This window comes from Sylvia atricapilla, chromosome 1 (assembly GCF_009819655.1).
Source record: "Sylvia atricapilla isolate bSylAtr1 chromosome 1, bSylAtr1.pri, whole genome shotgun sequence".
Lineage (NCBI taxonomy): Eukaryota > Metazoa > Chordata > Aves > Passeriformes > Sylviidae > Sylvia > Sylvia atricapilla.
Window position 1 is genome coordinate 33,791,855 of NC_089140.1, and position 21,799 is coordinate 33,813,653.

At 46.8% G+C, this 21,799-nt stretch overlaps 4 protein-coding genes across 4 annotated transcripts in view; all 4 read right to left on the reverse strand.

Annotated features, from left to right (window-relative positions):
- Positions 1 to 12,226, reverse strand: part of LOC136361322 (uncharacterized) — a 42,397-nt gene extending 30,171 nt beyond the window's left edge. Inside the window, exons 1-2 of the mRNA XM_066319152.1 lie at positions 12,173 to 12,226; positions 11,507 to 11,761 (exon numbers count right to left, since the gene is read on the reverse strand). Coding sequence (XP_066175249.1) covers positions 11,507 to 11,699 — 193 coding nt within the window. The 5' untranslated portion in view covers positions 11,700 to 11,761; positions 12,173 to 12,226. The remainder of the gene's footprint in view (positions 1 to 11,506; positions 11,762 to 12,172) is intronic.
- Positions 321 to 3,250, reverse strand: HOXA5 (homeobox A5). Its single transcript, XM_066319193.1, has 2 exons — positions 2,541 to 3,250; positions 321 to 1,427 (listed from the first exon to the last, which is right to left on the reverse strand). Exons 1-2 carry the CDS (start codon positions 3,100 to 3,102, stop codon positions 1,177 to 1,179), a joined length of 813 nt encoding a protein of 270 aa, XP_066175290.1. The 5' UTR covers positions 3,103 to 3,250; the 3' UTR covers positions 321 to 1,176.
- HOXA6 (homeobox A6) lies at positions 4,212 to 7,335 on the reverse strand. Its single transcript, XM_066319206.1, has 2 exons — positions 6,832 to 7,335; positions 4,212 to 5,489 (listed from the first exon to the last, which is right to left on the reverse strand). The coding sequence occupies exons 1-2, from the start codon at positions 7,265 to 7,267 to the stop codon at positions 5,230 to 5,232; spliced, it is 696 nt and encodes a 231-aa protein (XP_066175303.1). The 5' UTR covers positions 7,268 to 7,335; the 3' UTR covers positions 4,212 to 5,229.
- Positions 12,227 to 12,417: 191 nt separating the features above from the next.
- Positions 12,418 to 16,203, reverse strand: HOXA7 (homeobox A7). The gene is made up of 2 exons (XM_066319219.1): positions 15,708 to 16,203; positions 12,418 to 14,646 (listed from the first exon to the last, which is right to left on the reverse strand). Exons 1-2 carry the CDS (start codon positions 16,081 to 16,083, stop codon positions 14,363 to 14,365), a joined length of 660 nt encoding a protein of 219 aa, XP_066175316.1. The 5' UTR covers positions 16,084 to 16,203; the 3' UTR covers positions 12,418 to 14,362.
- Between the last annotated feature and the right edge of the window lie 5,596 nt (positions 16,204 to 21,799).

Genomic DNA, 21,799 nt, shown 5'->3' on the forward strand with positions numbered 1-21,799 from the left:
TGTGTGTTTTTTTGGGGTTTGGGTTTTTTTTTTTTTAAACCATCAGCAAACAATTAACAGTTGATTCAGCCACAAAGGGTGTTGATTGTGGTCCTGCGATGCAGCTTTCCACCTAGCGAGAAACAAGTAAGGAAGAACTTATGGTCAAACTTTCAATTTAAAATACTGATAGAGGACTATTGCAGCATCCACCATATGCAACGTGCAGCAGGACCCAGGTAAAATATTATTACAAACTCTGCACGGGCTAATTTTTTTTTTCTTTTTCAGAGGCAAATCAGGAAGCACAACTTCTTGCTTTGCACAAATCAGATCACAAAAACTTTACAATAGAAAGTTTATTTTTTTTGTTGTTGATTTCCAGTCAGGGTTTTTTTTTTAAAAACAAATAATAATAATAATAATTAAAAAAAAAAGCTGATCACAGTTTGCTCAAACAGCCAGACTTTGACTATATTTGTAACTTTGTTCACAAAAAACATACATCACAGAAGCTGCGCTTAATAAGAGCCACTTCTAAGAGTTCGTGCAAAGAGTCATATACAAAGGCACAGCAAGGACATACTGCTTGGAATCACAGTTTTCGTCACAGATTCACTATTCACTACACGTAGGACAAGTTCAGTTGATTTCATCATTTCACCTCTACAACAGCATTAATTACACAGGAATTATATAGGTAGTTTGAATAAAAATATTTTTAACAGCTTGGAGCTATACAGACATTAACACTTGACCACACATGCACAGTTAAGCAGGTTGAGTGCAACACATAACATTTGTACTAAACCGGGGGAGGGTTTCCTTTCTCTCTCTCCTTTTTTTTTTTTTTAACTTCTTTTTTTTCCCTTTTTGTTCTTTTTTGTTTAGTTTTGCTTTGTTTTAACAGTTACTTCAAGTAACACAGCTCGCTTCATATAAATAAGTTAAAACATCTATTATTTTTTTCAAGACAAAGCCATTCAAGACAAAGAAATGTACGATAAAAGCAGATCTACTTATACACGCGAGAGAATGGTAATAAACAGGCTCATGATTAAAAGATGAATAAGGGCGACAAGAACAGGGTTTCTTCACAGAAGTAACACAAGGAAGTTTTAGAAAGTCAACTTAGTACTGACATGAGACGACGCAGGGTCAGCTAATACTGCTCAGTACTTTTAATTGATCAAGCGCTTAGGGACGGAATGCCCCTCCTGCAGCTGCCATGCTCATACTTTTCAGCTTATTATCCTTTTTCCATTTCATTCTCCTGTTTTGGAACCAGATCTTTATTTGTCTCTCTGAGAGGCAAAGAGCATGTGCTATTTCAATCCTTCTTCTGCGGGTCAGGTATCTATTGAAGTGAAATTCCTTTTCGAGCTCCAAGGTCTGATAGCGGGTGTAAGCAGTCCGAGCCCTTTTCCCTTCTGGTCCCCCTATGTTGTCTGGAAGAGAAAAGTACATGATTTAGATTCTCAGCAGCCTCTCGGTGCCTTCGTGTCTCAGTGCAGCTACCAGCGACCAGGACCGTTATTCTCAGTCCTGCTTGGTTTTGTTTCTGGTTTGGATAAATGCTCAACAAGTTTCCCCCCTCCAGCCCCTCTTAGGAAAGGCTTGGGGGAGGGGGATTTGGTAGTCTCGGTAAGTTTTCGCTTGGATTTGAGATTCGATTTTTTTTAATAATTTTTTTCAGTTTCTGTTCAGTTTCTTTTTTTTTTCTTTTTCTTTTTTTTTTTTCCTTTTTTTTTTCTTTTCTTTCTTTTTTTTTTTTTTTTTTTTTTTTTTTTTTTTTTTTTTTTTTTTAATAAGGTTAATTCTCCCCCATGCCTCCCCCAGATAAGCTGATTTGGAGGATGTTTCTGCTGATAGCTGGGTTTTCAGAGCTCTGAGAGCAAGGCTGAAGCGTGCAGCCCTTTCCCACGGCTGAGCTGGAGAAGAGTCTGGGAGGCTGCGAGCCTCCGGCCGCTCTTCCAGCAGCGAGGGCAGGGCAGGTACCCGGGGCTGAAAGTTGCTTCGCTCCCCCACGCCCCTCAAGCCCTCTACCCCGAGTTTGGGGCGACTCGCCCTCCCCCCTCCCCCAAGGCTTCCCAGCAGTGAAAACTGCCCTTCTCGCCCTTTCCTATTCTCTTTTTAATATGTCTAAGCAAAATAAATGGGGTCAGCCGCGCCGTTCCCACTGGAAGATCCCCCATCCAGAGGAGAGCCGGGAGCAGCCTCTGCTCCCGATCTCCCTTCGGCAAGGCGCCTTCTACTCCCCCCGCCGGCGCTGGGAGCCAGGCGGGAGGCGTTTTGGCGTTTTCGGGGCCGAGCGGTTTTATGGGGGTTTTTTGGTTGGTTTTTTTTTTTTTTTTTTTTTTTTTTTTCCCCTTTCGGGGGGGACTCGCCCAGAGAAGGGAGCGTGCTTCCCTGCGAGCAGAGTTGTGGTGTGCGCGGAGACTGCCCGCTCTCACGCCCTCCTCTCCCCCTCTCCCCGACCTTGCTCGGCGCAGCCACCCGGTTTACATTAAATCCTCCTTTTCCTCCAGAGAAATAAAGAAAGAACAGGGTATTTGCTTTACCATGACTTATGTGCAGTTTTCGCATCCAGGGGTAGATCTGGGGCTGTGAAGGCTGGGCTGTGCTTTGGTCGGTCGGGGCACTCGCCTGCTCGCTGCTTGCTGGAGTGTCTTCCTCAGTCCCAGACGAGGTGCCAACCCCGTCTCTGCTGATGTGCGTGTTGCTGCTGGAATTGGACGAAGTGCTGGTGGAGTTGGCGAGGGAGTTTTTCACCCCGTGGTGACTCTCGCTGACAGGCGAACCGGCCACGGCGGTGCAGGGCAGAGGGTCAGGGGGAGGCGAGTGGGAAGACGTCGCGGGCTGGTTGTACCTGGGCTCTGTCGAGGCAGAGGTGGTGTTGGCCGGGTAACTGCGGGGTCTCTCATTGGCACCAAAGTGGGTGGAAGCAGAGCGCCCGACGCTGAGGTCCATGCCATTGTAGCCGTATCCGTACCTGCCGGAGTGCATGCTGGCGGAGTCCCTGTATTGCTCGCTCACCGAGCTGTGATCTCCATAATTATGTAACTGGTAGTCCGGGCCATTTGGATAGCGACCGCAAAATGAGTTTACAAAATAAGAGCTCATTTGTTTTTTGATATGTGTGCTTGATTTGTGGCTCTTGGTCGTTTTGTGCGTCTATAGCACCCTTGCACAATTTATGATGAATTATGGAAATGACTGGGACATGTACTTGGTTCCCTCCTACGTAGGCACCCAAATATGGGGTACGGCTTCACATCACGTGCTTTTGTTGTCCAGTCGTAAATCCTGCCTGATGACCTCTAGAGGTAAACTCGTGCACTGGTGGGGGAGCTGGGAGGGCGCGGGCGGCCCGGGGCGCGCCTCCCGTGCGCGCCGCCGCCGCCGCCTCCCGCCCGTCCGCCGGCCTCCAGCGCCACCCGCTGGCGGCGCGGGGGATGGCGGCGGCTCCGCGGGGTCGGCCCGGGGTGACGGCCCCCGACGGCGGCGCGGAGCGGAGCGGAGAGGCGCGGAGCGGAGCGGGGCTCGCCGCCGCCGGCACCGGCAACCGGCGGCGAGGCTGCGGGGCCGGCGGGCATCGCTCCTCCGAGCCGGCCGCCGGGGAGCTGGGTGTGCGGAGAGCGCTGCTCTTTGTGCCTGCCTTCTCCTCCGTGCGAGGCTTATTTACAGCAGTTCTCAAATCCTATGCGATCCGTTCTCGGCTGCTGGCAAGGCTTATGTCCCTTCTACATGTATATATGTATATATTTTTTCCCCCACACTTATTCCCTTGCCGAGGCTTTCGAGAGGCAGCCGGGTCCTGCCGATGTGAAACGGCAGATATCTATTAAAGACAAATATCGTGCAGCGTTTTTCCAACTAGGGGGTCAAATTCCAGGCGACTTTACGGCTGCCGTTATTTTATCGCCTCTCAGAAGGCAAAAAATCCTCTAAATGCGGCGGTAGATATTTTGCATTGTATTCTCCAGATCTGGCTTTTAAAACATTTAGAGTGGTAGCCCAAACTGTGCTGCCTTCCAAACAAAAGAGCCTCGATGCGTATACAAGTGCATTTGTACACAGCTTCGCATGCACACTCATGCACACGCAATATAATATAGAGAGATATAGCATATATATTAATCAATATTTTTGCTGCGCTTGTTTTACTTTTACAAATTTCGAAGTGGAAGCATTTTATGGCAGCTATTTTTCTTCCAAGTACCAATTTTTTTTTTTTTTTTTTTCCCAGTGCTAAGTAATGCGAATGTGAATTAAGATACCGCAGAAGCAGGAAAGAAAATCCCCGAGTTAATAAGACCCTTTTTTCAAATAAGAAAGGAAGAAAGAGAGGAAGGAAGGAAGGAAGAAAAAGAGAAAGAAAGAGAGATAAAAGGAAAAAAGATCGATCTAAGCTCACGAAGCCCCAAGAAATGTAGCCCATAATTCAAAGTCCCTTCAGTGCAGAGCTGAGCTCACCAAAACCTTAGCGTAAGCTCAACAGGAACCACAGAAAATTGCCCGCTTCGAAACCTCTTTCTTCGCTTCCCCTGAAGTTTAACGCCGAGTTTTTACTTTAATACTAGTAGTGCAGACTAAGCAGTTTAGAGGCATTTAAAAAAAAAATCTCCCTGCAATTCATCTTCGCTTTAACTGAAAGTTTATACACAGGGATTTATACAACGTTTTTAAAGAGAATTTTTCTTCCTTTTGCTATTTAAATATCTTATACATAACTAAAACTTCTTCTCCCCCCTGCGGATCATAAACTCCCGAACACAGCATAACGAGATGGCCCGCCGTAGCGGGAGCTAGCAAAAACATAAAGCAAATATTTTCTAAAATCTCATGTCTTTCTACAATATGAGCATTTCTAATTCAAAAAAAAGTTTAAAAGTAATTTGCTTATCTTTTCTCACACAAGCACACCAGGGACACTCACCCACACACAGATGCTCATCTCAAATACTTAAAATTCTGGGCCAATTCTCTAACACTTTAACCAACGCCATATATGCTTTGGGAAGGTGAATACATACATACACGCCTGTAGCTCGAAAGCTGGGGCTTCCACATATATCAGAGTAAGTCACAGATGATTGCAAATATACATCTTTTAACCAAGCCTTTTGGGGATTAATAGACTGTGACAAACCTATAGGATTTCAGTAGCAGAAGGAACACAAGGTAAATAATAATAATAGTAGTAGTAAGCGCTAAGGAAAGGCCTGGTAGCGTTTATTAAACGTGGTTCTACTCCCCTGACTTTTCCTCTGTTTCTTCGCTGCTGGGCTGTGTGGAATTTATGAATTTGTTTTCCTTTTTCCATTTCATCCGCCTGTTTTGAAACCATATTTTAATCTGGCGTTCAGTAAGGCAGAGAGCGTTTGCAATCTCAATACGTCGTCTTCGGGTTAAGTATCTGTTAAAATGAAATTCCTTCTCTAACTCTAGCGTTTGGTATCTGGTGTAAGTTTGCCTCCCTCGTCTCCCATGTGTTCCATATACTGTACCTGTAGAAGTAAAGACAAAACGATCGCATTGGACAGGGCCCAGTGATTTCAGACCAGAAAGAGCGATTAGTATATTCTGCCTCCTTTTGCAGGCACAATCTCGGGGAGTGGGGGAAGCTGCTCTGGTTTCCTGGAGGCTCTTTTTTTTTTTTTTTTTTTTTTTTTTTTTTAAATTTTATTTTTTCCTTTTATCCTGCCTGACGAGATGTAAATGCGGATGTGCAGTGTGCTTACGATGGCGGGGTAAAGCGGGACACAAAGAGGCTTTAAGGTGGACCTAGGGAAGGTGCAGGAGGCAGCACGGTGCGAGTCGCTGAGCAGAGGCTGCTCTGTGCGCGCTGGGAGCCTGTGCGCACACACAGGCACAGGCACACGTGTGCTGCCCGGGAAGCCTCACGCATGTGTCTGTGCGTGTGTGTGTGCACGCACATGTGGCTGTGTTGACACAAACACACAGCCATTGCCATGGCTGGGACTACAGAAGGTCTCTAAGCATAATTATAGACATCAGCTAAAGATCATAGAAGAGCGTTCTGCCATTTGCTCCGGAATTTATTGGTCTTGAATGCAAAGCAGCATCGGAAAGGTCTTGCTAAATGTTTAATTTTCAAAAAAAAGGAGTGAGAACTACCCTGCAGCAAACATAAACTCGGGAGGGTGGGAGAGAAGGCGAGTCATTAGCAAACACTTGAAGTAAACGTTAAAATTTGGGATTGTAAAAAAGAAATGTCACCGCAGTACAACCCTCCCACTCCACCCCCACCCCCCATTCCCCCAGCACCACTCCTGTACAGAATAGTTCAATTATGTGAAGTTCACTCCTAAGTCTGAAAAAATTCGCGATGCCATGGAAGTGCGCCCACGGCCCCAGAAACGTGCTCTCAATATCCAATACTCACAGGCTAATGAGCTGGGGGAGGGGGCCGAGGAGGAATGTACCACAAATGCTTTGGATCCTCAGCATAGAGGGCATATTCCATGCATCGCTCTCTGACAATGAGGAGCAGAGGCTTTGGGATGGCTTTAAGATAGTGATAAAAGTGCTTTGTTCCTTTTTACTAATTTTTCTTTTTATCCCCTTACTTTCCAAGGATTCCCCTATAACTTTCACCTACATACTGGGATCTTGGCCACCATTCCCTGGGTGCCAACGTGCCAGGTCTAAACCTGGGAAAGGTTTCATGTTACATAGTGCCCTGCAGGAACCGTATTTCTCCAGCAATCTGGACTTTATCTTAAAAAAAAATGAAAGAAAAAAAAAAAAAAGGAAAAAAAAAAAAAAAAAAGAAAAACTTTTCCTTTTCCTCCCCTCTCCGCCCTTGACTGCACCGAGATGCCTTACCAGCGCAGGAGTTCATCCGCTGCATCCAGGGGTAAACAGGGCTCGTGTACTTCCGGTCGGTGCCTTCGTCATTTATAATTTTGGCTTGGCCGCCGTTGGTTTTATACTGTTGATCGGGAGAAAAGTGCAGGTAGTCCCCGGGCCCCCTCTGTTTGCCACTGCCGGAAGGAGAGGCGCTACTAATGTCCTTGTCCGAATAAAAACAAGAGGCTCCGTACTCATAGGAAGCCCGACTGCAAGCAATGACGGTGTTGGACTGTTGGTAGAAACAAGGTGAGGTGTAAGTCTTGTCCTGCAGGCTGCTTGCCCCGTACGAAGCCGGAAAATGCCTGAGAGCATCATAGCCCGCCGGGTACAGGGGGATCTGCCCGAGGAAGGAGTCCTGGCCCCCGGGCAGGCTCCCCGGGAAAGTGGGATTCACAAAATAGGAACTCATTTGCTCTCCCCCTCTCCCGGACCGTGATTTGTTGTGTATTAGTACATCTGGCGATAACTATTAGGAGTCATCGAAGTGGTTTGTTTCTGGATGGCCGAGCGCCAAAAGCGACAGCAGAAAATAGGAGCAGCTGACGGCGGGGCGGCCAATGGGAGCGCGCGCGGCGCCCGCTCCCCCGGGGCCGCCGCCACCGCGCCGCCAACTTACCGGCAGCCCCGGCCCCGCCGCGCCGCCCCGCGCCCCCCGCACCGCGCCGCGCTGCCCGCGGGACCGGCCGCGCCCCCGCCGCGGCACCGCCCCTGCGCGGGAAAATAACCCGATAATAACAACAACAGGAACAGCCGGCGTTCCCGGCAGCGCGGGCGGTGCGAGAGCCGCTAACGGGGACGGCCCCCGCCGCCGCCCCCCGGCTGCCGGAGGTGTGGGTAGGGGGGCCGCCCTGAAAAGTTGGAGGCCCCGCGACAAGGGACCCCCGTGGGAAGGGTGGGAGAACCGGCCCCCCCCTCCGGCTCTCCGGTGGAGGGAAGGAGGAGGGGGGAAGGAGACGGCGGTGGAAGATGCTGCGAAGGGAAACTTTGGAGCGGAGGGAGCACGTGAAAGGGGGAGCGGAGCGCCGCGCAGCGTGGGGGGCGAGGGGGGGCCCCCGCCTATCTCCATTTTGCCGTCGCGATGCCACGACGGCTTCCAAGAATTTTGAAGCTATTCTAAAACGTATTTATTTATCCATTCAGTCGCATATTGCCCCTCCACTAAGGTTTCCCTTCGGAGCTCAGGGAGCCCGCCCCAGCGCCGAACCCAGCTTTTTGTGAGAGAGGCTAACGCGTCCTGCAAGGGAAGAGGTCTCGTATCTCAGTGAACACCCCCATAATTAGGAGGTTGGAGCGGCGGCCTTCTGGGGAGTGGGATTTTTGATTTGCACCAAGTGCCCGAAGAGGCCTGGGGAAGAGCCGCATGGGCTCCCGGCGCCCCCCGGCAGCCCAGATGAAGTTCCATGTGTCTCTTCTCCCCAAGTCTACCCTCCTCCCGCCAGAGTAGAGCCGATGGAATCAAACATTCAAATTCAAAACCGAGCCAGTAAGATTATTCCTAATTAATACAACCCCGCTAATGAGTCAGCAAAAGCCAATCGGTTTCGTTGTTGTTCCCAACAATTTGATTAAACGCGGATCTGTGTCTTAAAGAGGGGAAGAACAATATACGAAACAAACATTTCCACCTTCATTTTTCAATATGGCAGTTACCCCATAGCGGAAATATAATTCTTGGCCCAGGGCTCGGACAGTAACAGTGCTGATGAAATTCGCTGATGCGCATTTAATTCAGCCGTAACCCTGCAGTTCCTGCAGATAACATGAGGTTGTTCATTCCAAGCTGTGTTTACTCATAATCCGTGCCCATTACAACAGATTGAATAGACTAATTTTAAACGCGCTCTGTCACGTAAAGTGACATTTGTACGAGCACCGTTTCCTAAAGCAGCTTTCAAAGGAGAGTTTTGTTGTTGTTGGGAGACTATTTGTCTCATTTCCGGGGGCAGATTACGATACCTATAAAACAGTAGTGAGTTAAAACATCGCTCCACAATAGTTTGTATTGTTTGCAGTCTCAGCTGGACTTTCACATTCAGATGTTGATTGCCTTGGGGTTTTTTTCAACTTCCTTAACCTCTTCAGCCCAGCTAATCCACAAACACACCTGGCAGAATTACAGCTCACTAGCTGCATGCTTTGAGAGGTCATTTCAGAAACATGTATTTCCTGAAAAGCAGATTTCTCCAGAAAAATAAGTTGGGTTTTTTTGGTTTTGTTTTGGTTTGGTTTTTTACTCAGTGAGAACAGAGTTTAAAAAGGAGGAAACACCAGCAAGCAAGCACTCATACAGAGCATGCTAAACTCGAAACGGCTTCTAAAAGAGCATATTTTCGCCAGTTTAGGTCAGAACCAAAACGCACTATGAAAAAAGTGAATACTCGGGACAAACAAACCCCACCGGCCATACTTCTAAAAAGTTGTGGGCAGACGATCTTTTGTTTGAATCCATCACACAAAGACGAAAACAAAATTTTAAATAAAAATCGCTCCGGGGTTGGTTATATTTACATTTTATAGCATCGGTTACAGTCTGATTTTTCCCTCCTCTATTTCTTTTTCTTTCTTTCACGTTTTTCAAGTTACTGTTCGCGTCCAAACCAAGTTGTGAAAGCCCGACCTCAGGCAGCGAAAATATTTCTTCGTCGATCCCATAATGCAAAAAGGAATGAAATCTGCACGTTTGCCTGGGTGGGTCGTGTTCGAGTAGTTACAGTGACAGCTAAACAATCTGCACCGCAATCTCTGCTTCAGTCACATTCAGGCGTCCTTTCCGCTCCTCCCCCAAGCCCAGAAAACCCCGAATCACGATAATCTGCTACCCCCCAGGTCTGCCGAGGAAATGTCCGGCCTGGGCACATTTCGCAGCAGTTTTCCTTCGCCATTCCCGTCCCCACTCTGGAAAGCAGAAAAAAAGCCAGTCGCTGCATTTTGCCACCGCAACAGCCACACTTCGCGATACCTGTGTGTTTCATACCCCGTTTATTTGTTTGCGTAATTCCACGCACCCCCAGCACCTCCTCCACAGAACATTTCGCCTTCCTCCTCCCGCCGAAAACGCGGCCGCGACCCGAGCCACTTTCGGATACAGGTGCGGGAGCAGTTACCCTCTTAAGCTTAAAAGCCTCTTTCTCCTCGTATATAAAACCACTTTCAAATCATTCTCGTGCTCGCCAGCGTCATCAAAACCAACCTTTAACTAATAGCTCCTAATCCAAACAGTTTGGGCAAGGCGGACCGTTGTTTAGACTGGCGGGGCACAGAGAGCCTGGCCGGGGGGACGCGCGCGGGTCCTCCCCAGCCAGCTCCCACCGTGGTAACTTGCAGTTGACACACACCGAGGCAGAAGCGGAGGGGGAGTGGGCAGAGCCGGTCCTGCAGGAATATTTTGCCGGGGGGGGGGCTCCGATATTTCCACAGAAAAACGTAGGCTTTTTTTTTTTTTTTTTTCTTTTCTTTTCTTTTTTTGTTCCCTCTTGGTCTTTTATTTGGGCTCCCCCGAGCAGCGCAGGCTGCCAGCGCTGCCCTTCCAGGGACTGCGGGGGCCGCTCCACTCCGCGCCCGCCTCCGCCGTCCCGCCACGCCGTGGCAGCACTGAGCACCCGCGACCCGCAATAAATAATCCGGCGCTCACTGCAGCTCCAGTCCGGCGGATACCGCAATGCAATGCAAATGCAGTGCTTTATCAGCCCGGCGGCACAGGCAGAGCCGGGGCCGCCGTTTAAAGCCTTCCGAGCCGCTCCTTCGCCATGAGGAGGCGGGAGCGGAGCCGGGCGGCAGCGGCGGGGGCTCCCGGGGGCGCCGTCCCCGAGTCCCCGCTGCCCCCCGCCGGCACACACCGCGGGGCACCGGCCCGCCGGCCGCCGCTCCCCCGCCCCAGCGCCGCACCGTAACAGTCACAACAAGGAGAGAAAGGGGGGGGAAAGCTCCGTCTCCGGCGCTGAGATGGGTTTAGCCGCCGCGAAGCCCGCTCCGCGCAGCCGAGACGCGCAAGCCGCGAACCGCCGGGCAGCGGACCCACGGCGGGGCAAGGGATTTATGCAGGCAGCGTTTGATCTGATAATGAAAATCTAAGACACATTCGCGCTGTTTCTCCCCCACCCCCGTCAAGAAATAACCTTCCTCTCGGACATGGCAGAGAAGCTAGGAGACATCGTGCTGTTTGTTGATTTTTTGTTTTTTAAATGAAATAGTAAAAAATAAATTACATCTAAATTTCTTTAACCGCAAATTAAATTTAAGATAATGAGTTAATGCTGCGAATTAGTATTTTAAAATGTTTGGGGTTATCACTTTTATTTTCCCCCCCTCGTGCTGGGGAAAAAAAAAGAAAACCCCTCCACTGATGCTGTAAAACTGAATTATTAGAAAATAACACGAACATCACAACATACCCCTGGCTAACACAAATCCAAATCAACTTCGTGGAAAAAAAAATAATAATCCACCGCTTCCTTGCTAAATCACAGAAAATAAACATTTTTATTTAGGCATGTTTTTGCATGCACTGGTTAAGTCAAAATCAACTGATCTGCAGCCATCTCTATTTTTGGCTGGTAACATTTCCATTTGGTTTAATTGCACATGTCTAATATTTAAACGTATTAAACCATTTTTCCCTGCTTACAGTAGTGTCATATACATTTCTCACCTTTTAGGTTCTGGCTCACAGGAGCCCCTGCGACTTTGACAGCTGTCGCTTTGGCTGCACAGGAGACGAATCGCCCTCCTTTTGGTGCCAGAAGAAGCAGGAAATTAGCCAGGTTGCAAGTTGAAAATCTGCCACGCCAGTGCTTTGAATCCAATATGCCACACCTTCCAGCGGGGGAACTGGAAATTGCCATCCCGGATCTGTGTTCTAGGCGGCTGCTTATGCCGAACCTCCGCACACTTTGTTCACTATTGCCTTACAAAGAACAAATGAAATGGGGATTGAAAGCCAGAGAGATCCGAAGCAGGACAGAGCTCAGCAAAAGAATGCGGCTCTATTCTCGCAAGGGAAATTATAAAAAAGTTCATGTTCACGGTTACCATCCACATGACCGACAACGACCAATGGAAAAACCGAACAACTCATAAAGTTGTATTGCAAAGTTGTAAATTTTCATAAACAACAACGGATTTATGGCCTTTTCCTCATCACTAAGAAGAGGCAGGTCTTAGAGAGGCGCCATCTTACCACAGAGGCAGCCCTGGAGTTTTTTAAAAGACCTGGACTTTGTACTAATTTTATTAAAATTACAATTAGTGCGTTGACCAGGAACAGAGTGTAGTAGAGAAAAGGGAACTTCAGCGCAAATAATGCTCCAGGTCATACCTGTATTTATCCGGCCGAATAAAAGGACTTTTCGGGTTGGATTTTTTTTTTTTTTTTTTTAATTAGGGAAAAAAAAAAAAAAAAAAAAAAAAGAGAGAGAGAGAAGGGGGAATATTAGATCTCATCGACACTACGTGGTACCTGGCAAAATTAGGACATTTTCTAAAGCGGGGCAATTTCCCCCCATTTTCGTGCCACCGTGATGCCCCCTGGCCCCCGAAAGCCGCACACACAAACCACACATGTACCCGATCAGATCATTTACACTTGGAAGTTTCGCATTTCACTTTCTGTTCACTACAAAATATTCTTTCACTGCATGCGATTTCGGCTTGATCGCCGATCGTCTGGGCTGAGGTTATGACTGCAAGAGGACACGGGAACACAGTGGAAGGAAGCTCTCCCATAAAAAAGGCTTTCCGCTTTATTAATCAACAACGCGAGAGAAAAAAAAAATCATGAACTCGAGATAGAGATATTGACTGATTCCTATCAATTCGTCACCTTGGGATTTTTTTCTGTTTGGGTTTTTTTTTTTTTTCTTTCTGATTATATTAAAAATGTTTAGATGGTCTAATTTCTTAATTTGTCTATGTAATATATATTTTTGGTGCTTCCCTCGAACTGCTTCCTTAATAAAGAAACACAATGAATTGTCAACAAGCATATTTATTTTCTGTGTAACATAAAACACATTTATCGTGGGAGATAGTTGAACACGGTATCACTTCCAAAGAGAGTTCACAGACATTTTTTTTCCCACTTCCAATACTTACACGGCATATCCAAATGTTCACAACGAACACACCGAAACACATTGTAACATACAATTTTTGAATAAACTTTAGCCAAACCTTCAAGACGGATTTATACAGAGTTCTTAACGATACATCATGCTACAAAGTTTCCAAATTAATTACATACTTCCCAATTTATGACATGATCTTACAAATGAGGTTCAAGACGAATATATATGACAAAAAATATTACAATATCTGCTATTGTAGGAAAAATCATGGTATTACATATTAACACGTTCAGATAATCAGGACAAACAGTTTGTTGATTTTTTTTTTTAAAGGTGGTTACATGATCATTTAAATTCACTTTTCAAAGAACACTTTCCGCTATATTAAGTAAGATCAACATAGAAAAAGAAAACGGCCTTTAGCAGAAGCAGCTGAAGGTAGAAGCCAACGGGAGATATTAAACCGCTTTTTACAATATTGGCGTGTGTTTGCTTCCTCTCTCGGAATAGCAAAGAATCGAGAACAAAGATATATTGCAGCATATGGTTTTCATTTATAATTGCTTTGGAATAAATATATTATTTTAAATTTAAATATATTCAGACTTTTCGGTACCAAATTCTATACCAAAGCTATTGATGCGTGCTTTTTGAACGACTACAGTTACATGTCTAAAAGCATTTTGCGATTCACATTAGTAATCTTGTAACATCCTCTCGACTACTAAAATACAGCATACTTTCGAAGATAGGTAGGCAGAGCAAGATATATAGGTAGGTAGTCTGGAAAATAGGTAGTACAAATAATTGCTGTAGATTGTAGTGGTTTGTGGAATATTTTTTCCCCCTTTACTTGCTGTTTAACCTTTCGTTAGTGTAGCTGTTACTTATGATACTTTTCTAACAACAATTAAAAAAAAAACACAAAAAGAGAAGTGCAGAGCTACTTATTCAAAATTAGGTAGTTTTTCTTAATGTGAGCCTAATGCACTTTTCCCCTCACACATGATTGGGACTATGGAGTCAGGTAGTTACTTCGGAAGGTCACGGTTTACTATCTGTGCAAGCAGCAGTTCTCCCACTGAAATGTCCCCTGAAGAAGCCCACCCAAGTTTGGGTTAATGAAAAAAACCAAAAAAACCTCAACAAAACCCAAACTGATTGTAAGATGTTCTTAGGAGATATTACCGAAAGGTTCGGCATAGGGCAGGTTTGGGGAGTATGGGAGAGTGGAGAGAAGGCTGGAAAACCAACCCAAGAAATGTTTTCATGTTTGCAAATGCTCACTTTCAAGATGATTATTAAAGGGAACTGATTTTTTTTTTTAATAAAAACAGTAAGTCTTTTTTTTTTTTTTTTTTTTTTTCCTCCTTTAAAGGGAGCTTTTCCAACTGTCATGTGCATACACTATTCTAACAGATTATTTCCTCGAGTGGGACTCCTTAGTCCTCCTCCTCTTCGTCTTCTTCCACTTTCTCGACAGAGGCTGCTGCTGACGTGGGCTCGTTGGGAGCCGGGGTGCTGGAGCTCTCCTCCTTGTGCTCCTTCTTCCACTTCATCCTCCGGTTTTGGAACCAGATTTTGATCTGCCTCTCCGTCAGGCAGAGGGCATGGGCGATCTCTATCCTTCGCCGCCGAGTCAGATAACGATTAAAGTGGAATTCCTTCTCCAGCTCCAGAGTCTGGTAGCGGGTGTAGGTCTGGCGCCCTCGCTTCCTATCTGGACCTGAAAACAGGCACACACACGGCCAGGAGTTAGACATGAAATGGAAAGTTTTCTCTTTTTATTTTTCTTATTGATGTTTTTAAATAAATAAATAAATAGACAAACATACAAAAAAGTGGCCGAGCCATAGTGAATGATCCCCTTCTTCGACTTCCACTCGCCCCCCCCCATTTTGCCCTAACAAAGACATTTCGGCTACACGACCTGCCCTGCTCAGGCAGGGCAAAAATTAAGTTGCTCGAGACCTAGAAAAAGTGAAGAGAAAGCATTCAGGAGAGGAGGTGGGGGAGGAAATTGCTTTTGGGAGGAGGAACTTTTCCCCCAGGCGATGTATTTCCCTAAAACCTTCCAGACTTTCACGTTTCGCAAGGGGAAATAAAAAGCTGGAAGGCTGGGCTGTATTTATTTTATTTTAATGTCGTGGGCTCCCCCCCACCCATCCCGCCTGGATCGTAAACAATACATAGCATTTAGCTCCAGAAGAGAGCTCTCCTTTTTCACACACACACACACACACACACACACACACACTCGTCCCCAGTCCCCCCCTCCCCCCTCCGTTTTCCTGTTTAGTACATTTCTATAGATCTTTATCTCCGTGGAAAGGGCAGGGGGGACGAGAGTGGCACGACTCGGCAACGCGGGCTGGCAAAGTCCTCGACATGCCGCCCCTCGGTCCTAAACGCCTCTGTCCCCTCCGCCTTACCCAGCGAGCGGGATTTTTTTTTTCCCCCCAACTTCGACAAGAGGGCAGGAGAGACGCTTACCCGTGGGGGCTCTGGGAGCCCGCAGCCAACTCTCCGCTTTTTTCATAGCAAACAGCGCAAATCAACTCAATGCTAAAATTCCATAGCAAATGGAGTTAAATAAATTTACGAGGCTAGAACCCATTAATTGGGCAATAAAAAGTTTTATGATACTCATTTACATACAATGCCACGGGCTTTCTACGCAATGGCGCCTCGGCTATAATTAAAACCATAAAGGCTGTGCTGACAGTAATCCTGGCGACACGCTTTGCCTGGCTGCCACGGCTCCGAGCCCTCTCCGCTCGCCCCTACCTGAAGACCTCATCCAGGGGTATATCCGGAAATTAGGCTCAGCCTGGTTGTGCAGGTTGCTTTCCTCCGCTTTCTCACAGCTGGGTTTGGTTAGCTCATTGCAGAGGACGGGAATGTTCTGATCAAAAGAGGAACAATGCAGGTTGTAGGCATCAGAGCCCAGGCTGTATCCGGAAGAGAACGGGCTTTGATATATGGTACTGTTCACATTGTACAAGCCGGGCATGGAGGAGGCGAAGGCACCCGCGCCTGGTCCATAGCCGCTTCTCTGGGAGTTGCTTGCAAAGGAGCAAGAAGTAGGCTCCGCATTTTGGAAAAGAGAAGCCCCCGCCGTATATTTGCTAAAAAGCGCATTCACATAATACGAAGAGCTCATAATTTTGACCTGTGATTTGTTGTCCGGCAGGCTTCAGTGTCGGTTTTACGAGGTAGCGTGATATATGATAACATTACACCCCCAGATTTACACCAAACCCCATTTTCTTTTGGACTGAGCTGCCCGGAGCACGTGACCGGTCATGTGACGCCGCCCGCCAATCCCCGCCCGCCTCACAGGTGGTGCCGGCCGGGGCCCGACGGTGCCCGGCCATGGACGGGCTGGGGCCGCCGCCGCCTCCGCCGCGCCCGGCAGCGCCCTCCAGCCGGGCCCCGGGGGCGCCGCACCCCGTGCGCTCGCTGATGGGCCGGGGGGCCTTGGGAAAAATCTAATTGTGAAGCGCTTTTTTTAAAAAAAAAAATTAATTTTTTTTTTTTTAATATACGCGTGTGTGTCAGGTTTAAAGGAGGTGGCTCGTTCCCCCCGCGCTGTTTGCTCGTAATGGCAAGAAGCAGGCGGTAACCCTGCAACAGGGTTTGCGAGGGCACCCCCCCCACTCCGGTCCCCAGCGGCTGCTGAGCCTTGGAAATCGAGGCGCTTCCCAGCAGTCAGCCCTGCCCCGGGGTGGGGGGGGGAAAGAATCACAGTCACCCTCCTCGGGAAAGGAAAGGGAAACAAACAAACAAACAAAAATAAATCCGACAAACAAACCCCCAAACAAACAACGACATCCAACTAAACAAAAATCTCCCACCCAACAACAAACGCGCGCACAAAATAACCCCTACCGCCCACCAAAAATAATAGCACCCCCGCCCCCCAAGAAAAAGGGGGAAAAAAAAAAGGACTCAACTTTCTGAATGTCTCAAGAAGAAAAAAATAGGATAAGCCGAAACTCCAGACTTGATGAAATCGCCTGCAAATGGCTTCAAATCGCCGCCGCCTGTTTACTGCCCGAGTTACCTTTCCGCCCTACATACCTTGCAGTCCAGAGCGTGAGGCGGCAGCGGTACGCTCGGATGTCGGGGAGAGCTGCTGCTTTTCTAAACACTGGGATCCCCAACAATGCGAATGGCTCTCCATTGAGGATGCTGCTCCGTGCCCTTCCTTTAAACGGATCGTAAAATGAGTTTCCTTCCCTCAGACAGGGAGTCTTGGTAAAGACAGCTTTTACTGCCTGCCTGTATTGCACATCATAAACTGGAAGAAGCACAATGGAATTGCCCCGGAAATTCTCCTTTCAATTATAGTTTGGTGCCCCGTGTACAAAGACTTTCTCACCAGTTAAAATTGTTCTTGGCGATATTTCGCACGGACCCTAAACTTTATGTTTTGTGAGCGTGGAGCACCCTCTCCCCCCCGAACACCTCCAGCACACACCCGCACACACACCCGCGCACCCTTTGGCACCCTTTATGCCTGGTTATTTGCAGCCCCATGAACACAGGTTACTGACAGAAGCAAGTCAATTCTTGAAAGCCAGATCCCTGAGATACTGGTGCTTCAGAGCATGCAGATGTTGTGGATGTATGTAAATGTTTGCCAAGTGTTAAGCACGTAAAAACGCAGTTATTACTTGCAGGCGTAAGGGGGAAGCCACCGAAAGAGCCCCTTCGGTTATTTCTTCCAATTCACCAATATCAGACAATATTCCTGAGGTCGCAATCACGGTGCGGGAACATGCCGACAGAAGAGGCTGCTGGAAGGGAATAGAGGCCCAAGAACTTAAACGAATGCGATGCAAACAAGACGACGACCAAGAAGATCAAAGTGGCTGAAGTAGATGACATTAGACCAATAAACTGCTCTGGTAACAACATACCAAGATGCAAGGAAAAAAAAAAAAAAAAAAAAGAAATAGCAAATATAACCGAAGTCTAGACTTAAATATGGATAGTGTAGGACCGAATAGATTGTCTGGGTGGTTGTATTTCGAGCTCCTTGATTCTCTACGATTTGCAGGTTTATGTATTTTTCTCTGCTTACGTGTGTTTATCGCCGCCACGGCTTTTTAAAATGTATTTTGCCTTCATCTTATTTTTTCCAACCAGCCCTTTAAATTTATCAAAACGCCTTCACTGAATAAATGCTAAAAGGACCCCTAGACATGGGTCCCCGCCACCTTGTTGACTCCCCCTACCCTCTGCGAGTTAGGCATAATCTGCTTCTGAAACACCCTCTGAAATCTCTCGTTTTGTCGCTTACAGGATCAGACTAAATCCCCGCGCCTGTAAACGCTCTTTTCATTTGAATTCTTTTTTTTTTTTTTTTTTTTTTTTTTTTTTTTTTTTTTTTTTTTTTTTTTTTTTTTTTTTTCCCCGATCGGGAAAGGGTGAACAGGCGCAGGTTTCAAATTTTTGGTCATGGCAATATTCTTACACGCTTTAAAAATAATCCTCTAGGACGGATTAACTGTATTTTTTTTCCTTGTAAGCTCTGGACTACCCCTCTTTGGCACTCAGCTTTTCCGGGAAGTAAAATGTAATGATAAAACGATGCTCGTAAGTTATAAGCGACCTGGGAGCACTACATGATTATGGCTTGTGTACAAAGCAGTATCTTGATGTGGTTCATAGTAGAGAAGATTTTTGTTGGTTTGGAATCTGTTCTCACCATAATTTATCCACGATTATAATGGAACATGCTGTGCCAAGTTATTACTTAGTATGACGATGCATAAACACTTTTTAATTTCAATATAATTTTACTGCCCAAGGAAAAAAAATAATTAATCATAACAAGTTTAGCAATGCCATTGTAGACAAACATTTGATAGGAAGGCTCTTGTTAGAAAGCAGGGAGTGGCTGTTAGTCTTCATCCCTAGAAAGAATTTAATCTTTGAATCAGTGCGGGAAAAAAACTAGCTCAGTGCATTCCTAGTGCTGAATTTCGATATAAAGAGAATGGCTTTGATTTAAAGAAATGTAAGTAAGACGCAGAGAAAGTAGTTCTGTTACAGAGTACTATGCAGCGATTTGTTTGGTTGTCTGACTTAAACTTACGAAACACAACGTTTATTCTTCAGCCCATATTTTATGGTTCCTTTCCTTCTGCATTTGTTTTCCTTCCAATTACTTTTTTTCTCCAGTCTCTTTTTTGGCAATTGCCATCTGAAAATATTCCACAACTCCACACTAAGCCCCATTCTCAAGACGCGGGAGCCAACAAAAGCAAAGCGAGGGAAAAAAAATAGGAAAACGATTCAAGGAAACAAAATAGACGGCGAGAACAAGTTAGGAATGACTTTGAGGGAGACACGTCAAGTTTGCAGAGCATCAGCCTTCTCACATCTGTGTAATATAATCACAACGGGTCCCACAGAGCTGAAATTGCTTCGGACACAAGCAGGGCTTTTTATTTGTATCAAAGACAGCTGTTGAAGAATTTCGCCCGCCGGTAAATAATTTTCAAACGAGATTTTTGCAGCGCTGCCGGTTCCCCGCACGGCTATCTCAGCCACGCGGAGCGGACAAGGGCATTGGAAAATCCATCGGTTGGCCCCAGAGCTCCAGGGGTGAAGCTCTTCGGGCGCTCTCCTCCCGGGCTGAGCCTGGGGGACCCTTTTACATCCGGCCCGAACCCTTCAATCCCCTCTTTCTCCCAATATTTCATTGCACACCAGCCCTTCGGGAAATCAGGATACCCTTTTTGCAGGCTCAGAGCTTAAGCAGAGAAGAGCATAGGTTTGGGGCAAGGGAGAAAAAGAGGGGCTGGCAGTTCGGTGCCAGGGTTCCATCCGTCTCTATCGCATAATAGGAAACGTTTCGCTATTTTGAGAATAATAAATGCACGGTGTGTCCTTGGTGCAGATCAAGCTTTACTTTCGCCACGAGTGCACTGAGCGTGGCCGGGCGGTAAACGCCACCCTGACGGCCCACGGTCGGCGGGATGAGGTGGGAAAAATCTCGGGGATGAAGGGGGGGAAAGCACCCTCAGACGTATCGGCCTTTGTCAAAACCGAGGCAGCCCTTCCAAGCGCAGTTATGCTCCCATAAAGTCGACATTTTAGGAGCTGTCGGGGAGGCGGCCGAGCGCTTGATGGCGGAGGGCGGCCGGGCGCTGTTTCGCGGGCTCACAGCGCCACCTGCCGCCCTCGGGCCGCCACTGCGGCGCCGCCGCCCGCAGCAGCCCGCCGGAGCCCGCGCCCCGGCCCGCCGGCCCCCGGCAAGATAAATGTCCACCTCCCAGCCTGGATTTAAGCACGGGAAGGCCAATAAAAGGTTGTTATTTCCGCTCTCCCGCTTTATCTAAAACAGCCAGACAAAACAAATGAAAAGGCTTTTGTAGAAAATCTTAATTGTGGCTGGACAGTTGTAAACTCATTAAGAGCCGAATTCCAGACAGTTTGCAGACCCGTCATTTATTACACACTCTTAATGCTGATTCTTTGAAGTTGCCTCTGTCTGCAACAACAGAGGGCGTCCCAGCATCCCCAAATACTGGCTCGGGGATCAATTAGGGGTTTTTTGTGTGTGTGCACGCCAGAACGAGCTCCTTTTTGCTAATTAGAACTCATCAAATCTTACCCCGGATTTATTTCCTTTTTTTTTTTCTCTCCTCCTTTTTTTAATTTTTTTTTTTTTTTAAGGTGAAGTCGAAAGCATTTTTTTTCCTCCCGCAGTTCTGCACATCTGTAAACTTCTTGCCGGCTCCCTAAGTTTTGTCTTCAGCCCTGCAGCGTTTTACACCCCATAAACGGTTACAGCAGTCATTTTCTTTTATTGCACTGTAGTATGGCTCTGAATTTTCCTAACAACAACTTCTGCCAAGACCATAAGCGTGTTCCGTCCTATTTTGCTTTCAATACATATACACACACACACACACATATATATATATATATATATATGTGTGTGTGTGTGTGTGTTTGTGTGTGTGTAAAGGTACCTTCATAAAACAAGAAGGATTTTATTGTTATTCGCCATATTTGCAAGCGAGGGTCGATGTGGTGCAGAGCTGCGCTGCGATTCATGTTATGGAGGATAATCCGCTGTGAGCAGTAAGATGTCCGCCCAAAACGAGGGTAAATTTCAGCAAGCTCATAGACTTAGCTATTTTCTTTTGTTGCTGAGCTTGGTTTGGCTTGGGGCGGCGGGGGAAGGGTAGATGCAATGGGGAGGGGGTGTATGGAAATCTTCCACTCCAAAGAAACCGTCCTTCTCTTTTAAAAAATAAATACAATTTTGTGTTGTCTGCTGTAGACTGTTGCCAGCCCATCACTTTCCTTCAGCTAAATCAGAGACTAAAATTGACACCATCAGTTCTACCATAATTGTCAGTAAAATTTTATCTGTTTCTATATCTATCTATAAATACATATATAATCTGAGGCGCTAGTAAAACGCTACGGGTTGTATTTATTTGCCACGGGACATTTTAAAGGGGAAAAAAAATACAGAAGCCGAGGTAAGGGAAAGAAAAAAGTGCATGACGTTTGAAATAACATATTTTGCATGGGCAATTGTCTGTAGCAGGGAATTTGAAATGAACGCCCTGAGAAGGCGAGCCTTCTCACAGGGGTTGTGGAAACACATTTTTAGTGCTGGACATTTTCTGGTGGAGGCTAATGACCAATCTCAGTTTAAATGTCGCTGTCTGAGCTGATTTACATTATTTTCCGCACTAAAGAACGTCGGACATTTTGGTTTGGTCCGAGCTCTCCAGCCTCGCCGGCGGGTTTTATTAAAAACGGCGTGAGCTCGGCCCCGTGCCCCGCTGCCATCCAAGGGGCTCCCTCGGCACACTGCTAAGCACCAGCTCACCAAATCATGCCCG